Raw genomic sequence first — 16824 nt, forward strand, 5'->3', positions numbered from 1 at the left:
GGAGCTGTTTCTACTTTAGCTATGCGTACAACTATTCCGATTGAGGACAGTTGTGCTTTCAAAGATCCTATGGATAAAAAATTGGAGGGTCTCCTAAAGAAAATTTTCTTACATCAAGGTTTTCTTCTCCAGCCTCTCGTGTGCATTGCTCCAGTTACGGCTGCAGCGGCCTTTTGGTTCGAGTCTCTAGAAGAGGCTCTACAAATGGAGACTCCGTGGGATGAGATTTTAGACAGGATTAAAGCTCTTAAACTTGCTAATTCCTTTATTTCAGACGCCGTGTTTCAGTTAACCAAACTTGCGGCTAAGAATTCAGGTTTCGCCATCATGGCGCGTAGGGCGCTATGGCTTAAGTCCTGGTCAGCAGATGTTTCTTCAAAGTCTAAGCTTCTTAACATCCCCTTCAAAGGAAAGACCCTTTTCGGGCCTGGTCTGAAGGAGATCATTTCTGATATTACTGGGGGAAAAGGTCACGCCCTTCCCCAGGATAAGTCTAATAAGTTAAGGACCAGACAGACTAATTTTCGCTCCTTTCGAAACTTCAGGAGTGGCGCGGCTTCCGCTTCCCTTAGTACAAAACAAGAGGGAAATTTCGCCCAGTCCAAGCCAGTTTGGAGACCTAACCAGGCTTGGAACAAGGGGAAACAGGCTAAAAAGCCAGCTACTGTCTCTAAAACAGCATGAAGGAGTAGCCCCCGATCCGGGACAGGATCTAGTGGGGGGCAGACATTCTCTCTTTGCCCAGGCTTGGGTAAGAGACGTTCAGGATCCTTGGGCAGTGGAGATTGTTTCCCAGGGATATCTTCTCGAATTCAAAGGTTCCTCACCAAAGGGGAGATTTCATCTCTCTCAATTATCTGCAAACCAGATAAAGAGAGAGGCGTTCTTACATTGCGTCCAAGACCTACTGGTTATGGGAGTAATCCACCCAGTTCCAAGGGAGGAACAGGGGCAGGGTTTCTATTCAAATCTATTTATAGTTCCCAAAAAAGAGGGAACTTTCAGACCAATCTTGGATCTCAAGATCCTAAAAAAAATTCTCAGGGTCCCATCCTTCAAGATGGAGACAATTTGAACCATTCTTCCTCTAATCCAGGAGGGTCAATATATGACTACCGTGGACTTAAAGGATGCTTATCTGCACATTCCGATTCACAGAAATCATCATCAGTTCCTCAGGTTCGCCTTCCTAGACAGGCATTACCAATTTGTGGCTCTTCCCTTCGGGTTAGCCACGGCGCTGAGAATCTTTACAAAGGTTCTAGGGTCCCTACTGGCGTTCCAAAGGCCGCGGGTCATAGCAGTAGCTCCTTAGCTGGATGACATCTTGATCCAGGTGTCGTCTCTTCAAATCACCAAGTCCCATACGAACATTGTTCTGGCTTTTCTGAGGTCTCACGGGTGGAAGGTGAATGTAGAAAAGAGTTCTCTCTCCCCTCTCACAAGAGTTTCCTTCCTAGGGACTCTGATAGATTCAGTAGAAATGAAAATTTTTCTAACAGAGGTCAGGATTTCAAAGCTGTTAAATTCCTGCCGTGCTCTTCATTCCATTTCTCGGCCGTCAGTGGCTCAGTGTATGGAAGTAATCGGCCTAATGGTAGCGGCAATGGACATAGTTCCGTTTGCCCGCCTACATCTCCGACCGCTGCAACTTTGCATGCTAAATCAGTGGAATGGGGACTACACAGATTTGTCTCCTCTGCTAAATCTGGATCAAGAGACCAGGGATTCTCTTCTCTGGTGGTTATCTCAGGTCCATCTGTCCAGGGGAATGAGCTTCCGCAGGCCGGAGTGGACTATAGTGACAACAGATGCCAGCCTTCTGGGCTGGGGCGCGGTCTGGAACTCCCTGAAGGCTCAGGGTTCGTGGACTCAGGAGGAAGCCCTCCTCCCGATAAACATTCTGGAATTGAGAGCGATATTCAATGCTCTTCAGGCATGGCCTCAACTGGCTGCGGTCAGGTTCATCAGGTTTCAGTCGGACAATATCACGACTGTAGCCTATATCAACCATCAAGGGGGAACAAGGAGTCCCCTGGCAATGATGGAGGTTTCCAAGATAATTCTATGGGCAGAGGCTCACTCTTGCCATCTCTCAGCTATTCATATCCCAGGAGTAGAGAACTGGGAGGCGGACTTTTCACCCGGGGGAATGGGAGCTTCACCCGGAGGTATTTGCCCAACTGATTCATCTATGGGGCAGACCAGAGCTGGATCTGATGGCGTCCCGTCAGAATGCCAAGCTTCCTTGTTACGGGTCCAGGTCAAGGGATCCTCGGGCGGCACTAGTAGATACCCTAGTAGCGCCCTGGTCCTTTAGCCTGGCTTATGTGTTTCCACCGTTTCCTCTTCTCCCGCGTCTGATTGCCAGAATCAAGCAGGAGAAAGCGTTGGTGATTTTGATTGCTCCTGCGTGGCCTCGCAGGACTTGGTATGCCGATCTGGTGGACATGTCATCCTGCCCACCATGACCATTGAGGCAGGACCTTCTAATCCAGGGTCCATTCAAACACTCCAATCTAACTTCTCTACGCCTGACTGCATGGAGATTGAACGCTTGATCTTATCAAAGCGGGGGTTTTCTGAGTCTGTTATTGATACCTTGATCCAGGTTAGGAAGCCTGTCACCAGGAAGATCTATCACAAGATATGGTGTAAATATCTTAGTTGGTGTGATGCCAAGGGTTTCTCATGGAGAAGGGTCAAGATCCCTAGGATTCTATCTTTTCTCCAAGAAGGATTGGAAAAAGGATTGTCAGCTAGTTCCTTGAAAGGACAGATATCTGCTCTGTCTATTCTCTTTCACAAGCGTCTGGCAGATGTTCCAGACGTTCGGGAGTTTTATCAGGCTTTGGTCAGAATCAAGCCGGTATTTAAACCAGTTGCTCCGCCATGGAGTTTAAATTTAGTTCTTAAAGTTCTTCAAGGGGTTCCGTTTGAACCTATGCATTCATTAGATATTAAACTTTTATCTTGGAAAGTTTTGTTTCTTGTTGCTATCTCTTCAGCTCGAAGAGTTTCAGAGTTATCTGCTCTGCAGTGCGATTCACCCTATCTGATTTTCCATGCGGATAAGGTGGTGTTACGTACTAAGCCAGGTTTCTTCCTAAGGTTGTTTCCAATAGAAATATTAATCAGGAAATTGTTGTTCCTTCTCTGTGTCCGAATCCTTCTTCTAAGAAGGAACGGTTGTTGCACAATCTAGATGTGGTTTGTGCTTTAAAGTTCTACTTACAAGCAACTAAGGATTTTCGTCAAACATCTGCCTTGTTTGTTGTCTACTCTGGAAAGAGGAGAGGTCTCAAGGCTTCGGCAACTTCTCTTTCTTTTTGGCTGAGAAGCATGATCCGGTTAGCTTATGAGACTGCTGGCCAGCAGCCTCCTGAGAGGATTACAGATCACTCTACCAGAGTGGTAGCTTCCACATGGGCATTTAAAAATGAGGCTTCTGTTGAACAGATTTGCAAGGCGGCAACTTGGTCTTCGCTTCATACTTTTTCTAAATTCTACAAATTTGATACTTTTGCTTCCTCGGGGGCTATTTTTGGGAGAAAGGTCTTACAGGCAGTGGTGCCTTCTGTTTAAGTTCCTGCCTTGTCCCTCCCTTCATCTGTGTCCTAAAGCTTTGGTATTGGTATCCAGTCCACGGCCCGCCCTGTCACGTTAAGTCAGGAATTTTTATTTTTTACAACTACAGTCACCACTGCACCCTATAGTTTCTCCTTTTTCTTACTTGCCTTCGGTCGAATGACTGGGGGTGTGGGTTAAGGGAGGAGCTATATAGACAGCTCTGCTGTGGGTGTCCTCTTTGCAACTTCCTGTTGGGAAGGAGAATATCCCACAAGTAATGGATGAACCCGTGGACTGGATACACCACAAGAGAAAGAAATTTATCAGGTAAGCATAAATTTAGTTTTTTCACCATCTCATGTTGGGTTTCAGGTGACTACAATGTAATTAAACATAATTATTATTAAACTGATTCCCAGACGTCTAACTATTACTATATAGTAGATTTCCTGTCCCTTATCATCAGGTTTTACAACTCTTTTTTTCAGACAGTTTAGAAGTGAAGTCAGAGGAAGAAGAGCTGAACATTGACAGTCATGTGTCCACCATCAAGACAGAAACAGATACATTTGCTATCGATAGTGAGTATCTTTATCTTTTTCTGGGCTCTGATGTTGTTTTAGTATAATGGTTCTGTTTGGAAAAACACAATGCTTTTTTTGGCTCGTTATCACATTAAAGGGACATGAAACACAATTTTTTTCTTTCCTGATTCAGATAGATCATGTGATTTTAAACAACTTTCCAATTTACTTATAATATCTAATTTGTTTGGCTCTCTTGATAACCTTTGTTGAAAAGGATACCTAGGTAGACTCAGGAGCTGCTGATTGGTGGATGCACATATATGCCTCACCTTATTGGCTCACTCAGGTCATTCAGCTAAATTCCAGTAGTGCATTGCTACTTCTTTAACAAAGGATACCAAGAGAATGAAGCTAATTATATAATAGAATTAAATTAGAAAGTTGGTTAAAATTGCATTCTCTGTTTCATAAAAGAAAAAAAAATGGAATTCATGTCCCTTTAAACAATTAAAAATAACATTTAGATGTTATGAAATATAGTGTAGTTTGACCATAATGTGTTAAGCTTCTGATACAAGGAGCATCTGAGTAGAGGTTGGGAGTAGTTAAAAAAACAAACACAAGGGGGGGGAGAGGGAATAATATGATATTGATACAACACCATAACCTTGTTATATATAATAGTGAGCACTCGCTAATGCCCAAATGCTAAAAAACAATCTCACTTTCAAGACAGTTACAAATAAGAATTAACCAGATATTTGCATGGGGATTGTTATAGTAATATTATGATTTGGGAGGATTAAAGGGACAGTATACACCAGTTTTCATATAACTGCACAATGTAATAGACACTACTATAAAGAAAAATACGCACAGATACTGATCTAAAAATCCAGTATACAACCTTTTAAAAACTTAATTAGAAGCTCCCAGTTTAGCTCTGCTGATGAGGTTAGGCTGGGACACCCAGTAAAAGGGGCTGGGAAAGCAGGAAGAGCAGATCCTCCCCTGATATGAAAAGACAGGAAACTGTAAACGCGTGTATACATCTGACACTGTGGGGCTTGGTTAAGAAAATCAGCACAATGTTATTAAATAATAAGCAAAACAATAAATTTTTACTAAAACACCCAAGATGGGCTATATAAATGTGTCGTCTGCAAAGCATTTATGCAAAGAGAAATCTAGTGTTCAATGTCCCTTTAACTTTTTAATGTGCTATTATAATCCATTTTACCTGTTGGAGCAAAAAATTGCTGCTTTTGTCTGTTGAAACTGTCACCTACACTGAAAAATTCACTATTATATTATTGGCTATAGAATAGAAATGTAAACAAGAGACAGCAGCAGAAGAAATTAACCTCCAAGTGGGGGTGGGATAAATAGAGACCAGCCCATTTAAAAGGGTGTTCATGCAGCAATTTTGAATACAATAAAATCGTATCAGCTTCTTGCCTGAGTACACTGTCCCTTTAAACACAGACACCTAGCTTGATAACCCAATCCCTGACAGTGTGTAAAATGAGGAGCAGCTGGGAGATACATAATAGATGTAAGCCGTATGTAGAAGGAAATTGGCATTTTCAAAAATAGCGCTGCTATTACAGGTTTAAAAAAGCAGGCTTGTGCGGGCGATATGGTGGAGTTAAAGGGACAGTCTACACCAGAATTTTTATTGTTTTAAAAGATAGATAATCCCTTTATTACCCATTCCCCAGTTTTGCATAACCAACACAGTTATAATAATATACTTTTAACCTCTGTGATTATCTTGTATCTAAGCCTCTGCAAACTGCCTCTTTATTTCAGTTCTTTTGACAGACTTGCAGTTTAGCCAATCAGTGCCTGCTCCCAGATAACTTCACGTGCACGAGCACAGTGTTATCTATATGAAATACGTGAACTAACACCCTCTAGTGGTGAAAAACTGTTAAAATGCATTCTGAAAAGAGGTGGTCTTCAAGGTCTAAGAAATTAGCATATGAACCTCCTAGGTTAAGCTTTCAACTAAGAATACCAAGAGAACAAAGCAAAATTGGTGATAAAAGTAAATTGGAAAATTGTTTAAAATTACATGCTCTATCTGAATCATGAAAGTTTATTTTGGCCTAGACTGTCCCTTTAAGCTCAATACCGCACCGAAAAACAAGCGCTGCTTTGAAGTGCTCGTGCACGATTTCCCCATAGACATCAATGGGGAGAACCCCTCTGAGAAAGCGTGAGTGAAACACGTGTCAGGGGTCTGGCTTCAGAGAGTTCATACTCTCATTTTTTTAACCGTTCTATGATAACTGTTGATTGCCAATAGCTTGTAAATGTGTGTTATATTCTGAGATCAGATATTGTGCTACGTTAGTGAAACAAGTCAGTTAAACGTTAATCTAGCCCCCCGCTATAGAAGGGGCTTAAGCAGACAGAATGCATTACACTGAATAGCTGTGCTAAAGTTAACTGTGCAAGCAAGGACTTTATAATTACAGATAGAGTATTAGCTTATTAGCTTTAATCTCGCAATCTGACATCCAACATATTAACAGGTCCTCTTGTTACAGCATTTTCTTTTTTAAGACACGATGAGTCCACGGATCATCTTAATTACTAATGGGATATTCACCTCCTGGTCAGCAGGAGGCGGCAAAGAGCACCACAGCAGAGCTGTTAAATAGCTCCTCCCTTCCCTCCCACTCCAGTCATTCTCTTTGCCTACGTTAGTTATAGGAAGTGGTAAAGTGAGGTGTTAGTTAAGATTCTTCAATCAAGAGTTTATTATTTTTAAAGTAGTGCAAGATTGTGTTGCTTTGTCCTGGGGTGTAGCCGTAGTCCATATCAGTCTATTCAGTAGAGCTTTGGTGGCTTTAAAGCAATGGGAACTTGTGGGACATAATTCTCACTGTGCCTCCCATATATTACTGCTGCCCTAATCCTGAAAACCTGAGGATATTTAGTCAGGAATTTAATTTTCTTCACAGGTCCATGTGGCGGATAGCACCCCTCAAACCTGGGGAACTGCCTTTGCTGTCAGGCAGACATTTTGGGTAAGTTATTATTTTCCCTGGGACTCTTAGAGGAAAAGGAGCACTTTACTTTTCTTTATTATTACATAAATGGCTTACAATGATTAGGCACTTTATTAAGGGACAAGAAAGCTCTCAGAATCTGAGAGTAAAAGGCAGCGTGTTACAGGCACTGGGGCTGGGAGATTAGCTTGTTCTGGTGGTTCTATGTTATGGCGTTTATATTTTAAAGATTTAACGTCTCTGTGAGTGTTGTTGCGATTGGCCACGCCCACGATGGGCGGATTGTTTGTATTGCGCACCTTTTTCTCTGCTTCTCTTCCTGTGGGCAGTGTAAAGTCAAGAGACAGACCGGGTTGTTTTCCCTGCCTAGATACGCATGGTTTGTCAAGTGCAGGCGTTTCTAGATGCGGAGAGTTGCTGATTTGTTCCTCTATCGAATCCGGATTGCTGCTAGGAGGGAAAGAGAGGCTCCGGTCTTGCAGTCAGGTAGGCACCTCAGCAGAGCTGCTGAGGTGTAGGGGTGTCATTATTATTTGTTTTTGAGTGTTTTAAGACGTTTTTCTCACACGCAGTAAAAAAGTTACACTTTTAAATTTAAAGTGACAGTAACGTTTTTTACATTTAAACTTTTCTTGACAAAATTAAAGTTTTTATTGTGTTTGGATGCAAATGTGGAACCACCAATACCTTTCTGTCCCTCATGTATGATGTATTTCTGTCCCTCATGTATTATGTCCCTCAAGTTATAGGGAAAAGAAGAGGAGGGTAATGTGGTTTTATCTGAAGGTGAAATTTCAGATTCTGAAAGCTCATTGCCTCTGACGGATTCGGAGGTGGTATCTTTTAGGTTTAAACTTGAACACCTCAGCCTGCTACTTTGGATGACTGTGCAATAACCCTAAGCTTATTTTTAGGTAAATGGTTATTGTGTAGATAATCCTATATAAGCAAATCTCAATGGAGTAATGAGACTGTTATCATATAGGAGTAGCAGATCTTAATAACATTGAAAAGCAAATGGTGTCACAAGTAAACAGTTTCAGTTACATGGATACCTTAAGATACAGTTTATAGCTTGTTGTAAATCCGGGTTATTATTAGAAATGAAAAGGTGATTAACTTCTATGATATTGAGAAATAACCCTTTTGAACCACAGAGTAATAACAGTCTTGTGTGATATATCGTAATTTCAGGCTGAATTTGCAAGCAGGTAATAGGAGCAAGTGGTAAGTAAATTGCGTTAAGAGTTAGTATAGACTGAGGTTGCATAGCACAAGCAGATATGTAAAAAGCGGCATTAACAGTAGCAGTTCTTAAAGTAACTCTTTCACCTATCTATAATACTTGGGCTTTTTGCCCTTAGTATGGATAAGGTCTTTAGTCCGGATTTGATTCTATGTTACTGTTCACCGAAGGAGCGGCGTCTTGAATCCTTACACGCTGTGATCTGCTGCCTTACAGAGAAGGTGCTGCGTCCTGTGTGATCACACGCTGAGTCCGAATGGGGGTGACGTCAGCGTGCTGTGAGCGGAGCCTGTGTTCAGAGGCGGCTGAATAGCACAAACAAAACAGATTACGATCTGCTAATGAAATAGGAGGTAAAATATTTTATTCTGTGGAGCAAAAAGTTCTTATAAAGAATCGAATTCTAGGAGTGAATATAATAAATCCACAATTGGATAGGTAAAATTTGAAGTCTTAAATCTTAGGAGAAGGTATCTAATCTTTAGCAAAGGAGACAGTCAGATACCACACACTTGCAATAATCAAGCAATTGGTTGAGGTTTAAGTCCCTCCTTAAATAGATGTTCCTAGGAGTAAATGCTCTTCCTCTTAAAGGGACAGTTGATATGACAGACTGTGACTCCACGATTGTGGTTGCCCCTACGAAGTCTAGTAAATTGGACAGATATTTTGAAGTTCCTTCTTACTCAGATGTATTTCCTGTACCAAAGCGAGCTTCGGAGATCATTACTAAAGAATGGGAGAGACCTGGCATTCCTTTCTCCCCCTCTCCTATTTTTAAGAAGATGTTTCCCATAGCTGACTCCTTTAAGGAGGCTTGGCAAACAGTTCCTAAAGTGGAAGGGGCAGTTTCCACCTTAGCCAAGAGAACAACTATTCCCATAGAGGATAGTTGTGCTTTCAAAGATCCTATGGACAAAAAATTAGAGGGTTTACTTAAAAAGATTTATGTTCATCAGGGTTTGCAATGGCAGCCAGCTGCGTGCATTGCTACCATCACTAGTGCGGCAGCATATTGGTTTGATGCCCTATCTGAATCTATCAGCACTGAGACTTCTTTGGAAGAGATCCAATACAGGATAAAAGCTTTGAAGCTGGCTAATGCTTTTATTACGGACGCTTCCTTCAAATTATTAAATTGGGAGATAAAATTTAGGGGTTCTCTATTCTGGCACGCAGAGCCTTATGGTTGAAGCCTTGGTCTGTGGATGTATCATCTATATCTAAGTTTCTAGCAATTCCTTACAAGGGGAAGTCCTTGTTTAGACCTGGCCTCACGGAAATTATCTCTGATATCATGGGAGGTAAGGGTCATCTCCTACCTCAGGATAAGAGAAACAAACAAGGGAAATTCTTTCTCTTTCTACTCTAAGCAGGAACAATCTAAGCCTACATGGAGACCCAACCAGTCTTGGAATAAGGGTAAACAATCCAAGAAGCCGGCTACTGAATCCAAATCAGCATGAAGGGGAAATGCCCCCGATCCGGGACCGGATCTGGTAGGGGGCAGACTTTCCGTCTTCATTCAGGCTTGGGTTCGGGACGTTCAGGTTCCCTGGGCAATAGAAATAGTGTCTCAGGGATACAAATTGGAGTTCAAAAGTTTTCCTCTCAGAGGCAGATTTCTTCTTTCAAGATTATCTGTAGACCAGACAAAAAGAGAGGCGTTCTTACATTGTGTAAAAGACCTCTCCGCCCTGGGAGTAATTGTTCTCGTTCCAGTTCTGGAACAGGGTCAGGGGTTCTATTCCAATCTGTTTGTGGTTCCCAAAAAGGAAGGAACCTTCAAACCGATTCTAGACCTCAAAAGTCTAAACAGATTTCTCAGAGTTCGGTCTTTCAAGATGGAAACTATTCGTTCCATTCTTCCTTTAATCCAGGAGGGTTCAGCCTGGCCACTGCTCCCAGAATTTTCACAAAGGTTCTGGGGTCTCTGTTCGCGGTACTTTGGTCAAGGGGCATTGGAGTGGCGCCTTATCTGGACGACATTCTAGTCCAGGCGCCATCTTTTCATCAAGCAAGATCTCACACCGACATAGTGTTACCTTTCCTGAGGTCTCACGGGTGGAAGGTAAATGTGAAAAAGAGTTCTCTAGTTCCAGATACAAGAGTCACCTTCTTGGGAACCATAAAAGACTCATTGTCCATGAAGATTTTTCTGATAGAAGTCAGGTAATTAAAGATTATCGATTTCTTGTCTAGTCCTTCAGTCCACTCCTCAGCCGTCAGTGGCTCAGTGCATGGAGTTAATCGGGCTGATGGTGGCAGCAAGGGACATCATCCCGTTTGCTCGATTCCATCTCAGACCTCTGCAGTTAAACATGCTCAGGCAATGGAACAGAGATTATGCGGATTTGTCTCCTCAAATAATTCTGGAGCAGGAGACAAGAAGCTCTCTTGAATGGTGGTTGTCTCTGGATCATCTATCCCAGGGAACCTGCTTTCGCAGACCATCCTGGGTGGTCATGAAAACAGACGCCAGTCTTCTGGGGTGGGGAGCTGTCTGGGGCTCTCTCAAGGCTCAGGGAGTTTGGACTCAGTCAGAGTCTGTTCTTCTCATAAATATTCTAGAACTGAGGGTGATCTTCAATGCCCTTCTGGCCTGGCCCCAGTTAGCCTCACACCGGTTTATCAGGTTCCAGTTGGACAATATAAATTCAGTGGCTTACATCAATCATCAGGGAAGAACGAGGAGTTCCTTAGTGATGACAGAAGTAACCAAAATAATTCAGTGGGCGGAAGCTCACTCTTGTTACCTATCGGCGATCCACATCCTAGGGGTGGACAACTGGGAGGCGGATTTCCTGAGCAGGCAGACTTTTCATCCGGGGTAGTGGGAACTCCATCCGGAAGTGTTTTCGATCTGATTCTCAAGTGGGGTCAACCGGAATTGGATCTCATGGCATCCCGACAGAATGCCAAGCTCCCGAAATATGGGTCGAGGTCCAGGGACTCCTAGGCGGAGCTGATAGATGCTCTGGCGATTCCTTGGACTTTCAGTCTAGCATACCTATTTCCTCCGCTTGCTCTTCTTCCTCGGGTTATTGTCCGAATCAAAGAGGAGAGAGCGTTGGTGATCCTCATAGCGCCGGCCTGGCCGCGCAGGATTTGGTTTGCGGATCTGGGGGAGATGGCATCTCTGCCACCCTGGAGACTTCCGTTGAGCAAGGACCTTCTAATACAGGGACCCTTCCTTCACCCAAATCTAGTTTCTCTTAAGCTGACTGCTTGGAGATTGAACGCCTAATTTTATCCAAGCAGGGGTTTTCTGATTCGGTCATAGAAACCATGATTCAGGCACATAAACCTGTTACTAGAAGGATTTACCATAAGATTTGGCATAAATATCTCTATTGGTGTGAATCCAAGGGTTACTCATGGAGTAAAGTTAGGATTCCTAGAATTTTGTCTTTTCTCCAAGAAGGTTTGGAGAAAGGTTTATCGACGAGTTCCCTAAAGGGTCAGATCTCGGCCTTATCTATTTTGTTACACAAACGTCTGGCGGATGTTCCAGATGTTCAGGCCTTAGCTAGGATCAGGCCTGTGTTTAAACCAGTTACTCCTCCATGGAGTCTTAATCTTGTTCTCAGAGTTCTTCAAGGGGTTCCATTTGAGACTATGCATTCCTTAGATATTAAGTTGTTATCTTGGAAGGTTTTATTTCTTGTTGCTATTTCCTCTGCTCGTAGAGTATCAGAGCTCTCGGCGTTACAGTATGAGTCTCCTTACCTTATTTTCCATTCAGACAAGGTAGTTTTGCGTACTAAGTTAAGATTTCTTCCTAACGTTGTTTCTGACAGGAACATTAATCAGGAGATTGTTGTTCCTTCTTTGTGTCCTAATCCTTCTTCTAAGAAGGAGCGTATTCTACACAATTTGGATGTGGTCCATGCTCTAAAGTTTTACTTGCAGGTGACTAAGGATTTTCGTCAGTCGTCTTCTTTGTTTGTCATTTTTTCGGGAAAACGTAAGGGACAGAAAGCTACAGCGACTTCTCTTTCTTTTTGGCTGAAGATTATCATACGTTTTGCTTATGAGACTGCTGGACAGCAGCCTCCTGAGAGAATTACGGCTCATTCCACAAGGGCTGTTGCTTCCTCACGGGCATTCAAAAATGAAGCTTTTGTGGAACAGATTTGCAAGGCTGCTACTTTGGTCCTCTCTGCACACTTTGTCAAAATTCTATAAATTAGACACTTTTGCCTCGGCTGAGGCCGCTTTTGGGAGAAAGGTTCTTCAAGCAGTGGTGCCTTCCGTTTAGGTTGCCTGTCTTGTCCCTCCCGTATCATCTGTGTACTCTAGCTTTGGTATTGGATCCCATTAGTAATTAAGATGATCCGTGGACTCATCGTGTCTTAAAAAAAAAAGAAAATGTATGCTTACCTGATAATTTTTTTCTTTTTTGACACGATGAGTCCACGGCCCGCCCTGTTCTTGTAAGACAGGTTTTTCATTTTTTATAAACGTCAGATACCTCTGCACCTAGGTTTTTCCTTTCTTTCCTTAACTTTAGTCGAATGACTGGAGTGGGAGGGAAGGTAGGAGCTATTTAACAGCTCTGCTGTGGTGCTCTTTGCCGCCTCCTGCTGACCAGGAGGTGAATATCCCATTAGTAATTAAGATGATCCGTGGACTCATCGTGTCAAAAAAGAAATACATTTGTCAGGTAAGCATAAATTTTCTTATTTCTGAATTTATTAATAGCCGGCTGCAAAAAATATTGTTTGTATCTAACTGCTTGATATTATTCAAACCAAGTACAATGTTTCATATTTAGATACATGACTATCAGAGGTATTATTTACATACCTATGCTATATATTGATATCAAGAGAGTTCAATCAGATAAAATCTATTACATTGAACAGCTATGCTAAAGTTAACCGTGCAAGCAAGGACTTTATAATTGCAGATAGAGTATTAGCTAGATAGCTTTAATCTCATAACCTGACATTCCACATATTAAAAGGTCCTCTTGTTACAGCATTATTTTTTAATTTATTAATAGCCGGCTAAAAAAGATATTGTTTGTATCTGACTGCTTGATATTATACAAATTAAGTACAATTTTTCATATCTAGACACATGATTCTCAGAGGTGTTATTCACACACCTATACTAAATATTAATATCTAGAGATTTTAAGCAGTCAGGATCACATACACTGAACAGCTGTGCTAAAGTTGACTGTGCAAGCAAGGACTTTATAATTACAGATAGAGTATTAGCTAGATAGCTTTAATCTCATAATCTGACATCCCACATATTAAAAGGTCCTCTTGTTACAGCATTATTTCTGAATTTATTAATAGCCGGCTACAAAAGATAATGTTTGTATCTGACTGCTTGATATCATACAAACCAAGTATAATGTTTAACATCTAGATACATGATTCTCAGAGGTATTATTCACACATCTATGCTATATATTAATATCTGGTGAGTTTAATGGTTTTTAAATGTGTATGATTGAATAGTTAAAACCAATAAAGATAAAGTATGAATGGTTAAAAATCGTTCCTGTATTATTCAGTGAGAATTTTTCCTAAATAATTGCAGGGGTAAAGCACTCTTTGTGTTACAGACTTTGTTACTCATTTATCTGTGAGTCTCCTTAGTTCTATATTGCCCCCCTAACAGGTGCTTGTTGATTACAAAACTATTTGACACCTTTAGGTACTTTACCATTAGTACTACTTTACCTACTATCTTGTTACTATATCAATGGGGAGAGCCGGCAAAAAAAAGCCTAACACCTGTGATTGCGGAAACAAAAGCTCTGTAACACAGCCTCATTCATGTCTATGGGGAAAGAAAAAGTTATGTTTAAACCTAACACCCTAACAAAAAAAACACATCTAAACACCCCTAATCTACTGCCCCCGACATCGCCGCAACCTACATAATGTTATTAACCCCTAATCTGCCGTCCTTAACATCGCTGCCACCTAAATAAAAATATTAACCTCGAATCTGCCGCCCCAATGTTGCCGCCACTATATTAAAGTTATTAACCCCTAAACCTCTGGCCTCCAACATCACTAACACTAAATAAATATATTAACCCCTAAACCTAACCCTAACACCCCCTAACTTAAATATAATTAAAATAAAGCTAAATAAACCTTACAATTCTTACCTAAATAATTCCTATTTAAAACTAGATACATTCTTACTTGTAAAATAAAACCTAAGCTAGCTACAAAATAATTAATAGTTATATTGTAGCTAGCTTAGGTTTTATTTTTATTTCACAGGTAAGTTTGTATTTATTTTAACTAGGTAGACTAGTTACTAAATAGTTATTAACTATTTACTAACTACCCAGTTAAAATAAATACAAAGTTACCTGTAAAATAAAACCTAACCTGCTTTACACTAAAACTAACATTACAATAAAATAAAGTAAATTAAATTATTAAAATACAATTTTCTAAATTACAAAAAAATAAACACTAAATTACAAAAAATAAAAAACCACATTATCAAAAATAAAAACGAATTACTCCTAATCTAATAGCCCCATCAAAATAAAAAGCCCCCCAAAATAAAATAAAAAACCCTAGCCTACACTAAACTGCCAATGGTCCTTAAAAAGGCCTTTTGTGGGACATTGCCCCAAAGAAATCCTCTCTTTTCCCTGTAAAAAAAAATACAAACACCTCCCAACAGTAAAACCCACCACCCAACCAACCAACCCCCCCAAATAAAAACCTATCTAAATAAACCTAAGCTAACCATTGCCCTGAAAAGGGCATTTGGATGGCCATTGCCCTTAAAAGGGCATTTAGCTCTTTTACATTGCCCAAACCCTAAGCTAAAAAAAAAAAAACACCCAAAAAACCTAACACTAACCCCCGACGATCCACTTACAGTTTTCGAAGTCCGGACATCCATCCTCATCCAGGCGGCAAGAAGTCTTCATCCGGACGGCCTCTTCCATCTTCATCCAGCCAGCGAAGTCCTCATCCAGACGGCAAGAAGTCTTCATCCAGACAGCATCTTCTATCTTCATCCATCCGGTGCGGAGCGGATCCATCTTACGATGGTCGCTGTAGAATGAAGTTTCCCTTTAAGTGATGTCATCCAAGATGGTGTGCCTTACATTCCTATTGGCTGAAAGATTTCTATCAGCCAATAGGAATTAAAGGTGAAAAAATCCTATTGGCTGTTGCAATCAGCCAATAAGATTGAGCTTTCATCCTATTGGCTGATCCAATCAGCCAATAGGATTGAGCTCTCATTCTATTGGCTGATTGGATCGGATGTCTTGAAGATGGACCCGCTCCACGCCGGATGGATGAAGATAGAAGATACCGTCTGGATGAAGACTTCTTGCCGCCTGGATGTTGACTTTGCCGGGTGGATGAGGAAGGATGTCCGGACTTCAAAAACTGTAAGTGGATCGTCGGGGGTTAGTGTTTTTAAGGGTTTTTTGTGTGTTTTTTTTTTCTTTAGCTTAGGGTTTTGGGCAATGTAAAAGTGCTAAATGCCCTTACATTCCTATTGGCTGAAATAATTATTTCAGACAATAGGAATTAAAGGAGAAAAAGTCCTATTGGCTATTGCAATCAGCCAATAAGATTGACCTTTCATCCTATCAGCCAATAGAATGAGAGCTCAATCCTATTGGCTGATTGGATCAGCCAATAGGATGAAAGCTCAATCTTATTGGCTGATTGCAACAGCCAATAGGATTTTTTCACCTTTAATTCCTATTGGCTGATAGAAATCTTTCAGCCAATAGGAATGTAAAGCACACCATCTTGGATGATATCACTTAAAGGGAAACTTCATTCTACAGCGACCATCGTAAGATGGACCCGCTCCGCACCGGATGGATGAAGATAGAAGATGCCGTCTGGATGATGACTTCTTGCCGTCTGGATAAGGACTTCGCCGGCTGGATGAAGATGGAAGACGCCGCCCGGATGAAGACTTCTTGCTGCCTGGATGATGACTTCACCGGCTGGATGAGGATGGATGTCCGGACTTCGAAAACTGTAAGTGGATCATCGGGGGTTAGTGTTAGGTTTTTTGGGTGGTTTTTTTTTTTAGCTTAGAGTTAGTTTTTTTTTTATTTTAGGGGGTTGGTTGGGTGGTGGGTTTTACTGTTGGGAGGTGTTTGTATTTTTTTTTTACAGGTAAAAGAGCTGATTTCTTTGGGGCAATGCCCCACAAAAGGCCCTTTTAAGGGCCATTGGCAGTTTAGTGTAGGCTAGTTTTTTTTTATTTTGGGGGGGATTTTTTATTTTGATAGGGCTATTAGATTAGGAGTAATTCGTTTTTATTTTTGATAATGTGTTTTTTTTATTTTTTGTAATTTAGTGTTTATTTTTTTTTTGCAATTTAGAAAATTGTATTTTAATAATTTATTTTATTTTATTGTTATGTTAGTTTTTAGTGTAAGGCAAGGTTAGGATTTATTTTACAGGTAACTTTGGCCTAGATTTAGAGTTTG

At 41.1% G+C, this 16824-nt stretch overlaps 1 protein-coding gene across 1 annotated transcript in view; it reads left to right on the top strand.

Annotated features, from left to right (window-relative positions):
• The window catches only part of LOC128659246 (gastrula zinc finger protein XlCGF26.1), a 65316-nt gene that overhangs the window by 18087 nt on the left and 30405 nt on the right, over window positions 1-16824 (top strand). Inside the window, exon 3 of the mRNA XM_053712923.1 lies at window positions 4059-4151. Coding sequence (XP_053568898.1) covers window positions 4059-4151 — 93 coding nt within the window. The remainder of the gene's footprint in view (window positions 1-4058; window positions 4152-16824) is intronic.

Source organism: Bombina bombina, chromosome 5 (genome assembly GCF_027579735.1).
Source record: "Bombina bombina isolate aBomBom1 chromosome 5, aBomBom1.pri, whole genome shotgun sequence".
NCBI classification, from domain to species: Eukaryota; Metazoa; Chordata; class Amphibia; order Anura; family Bombinatoridae; genus Bombina; species Bombina bombina.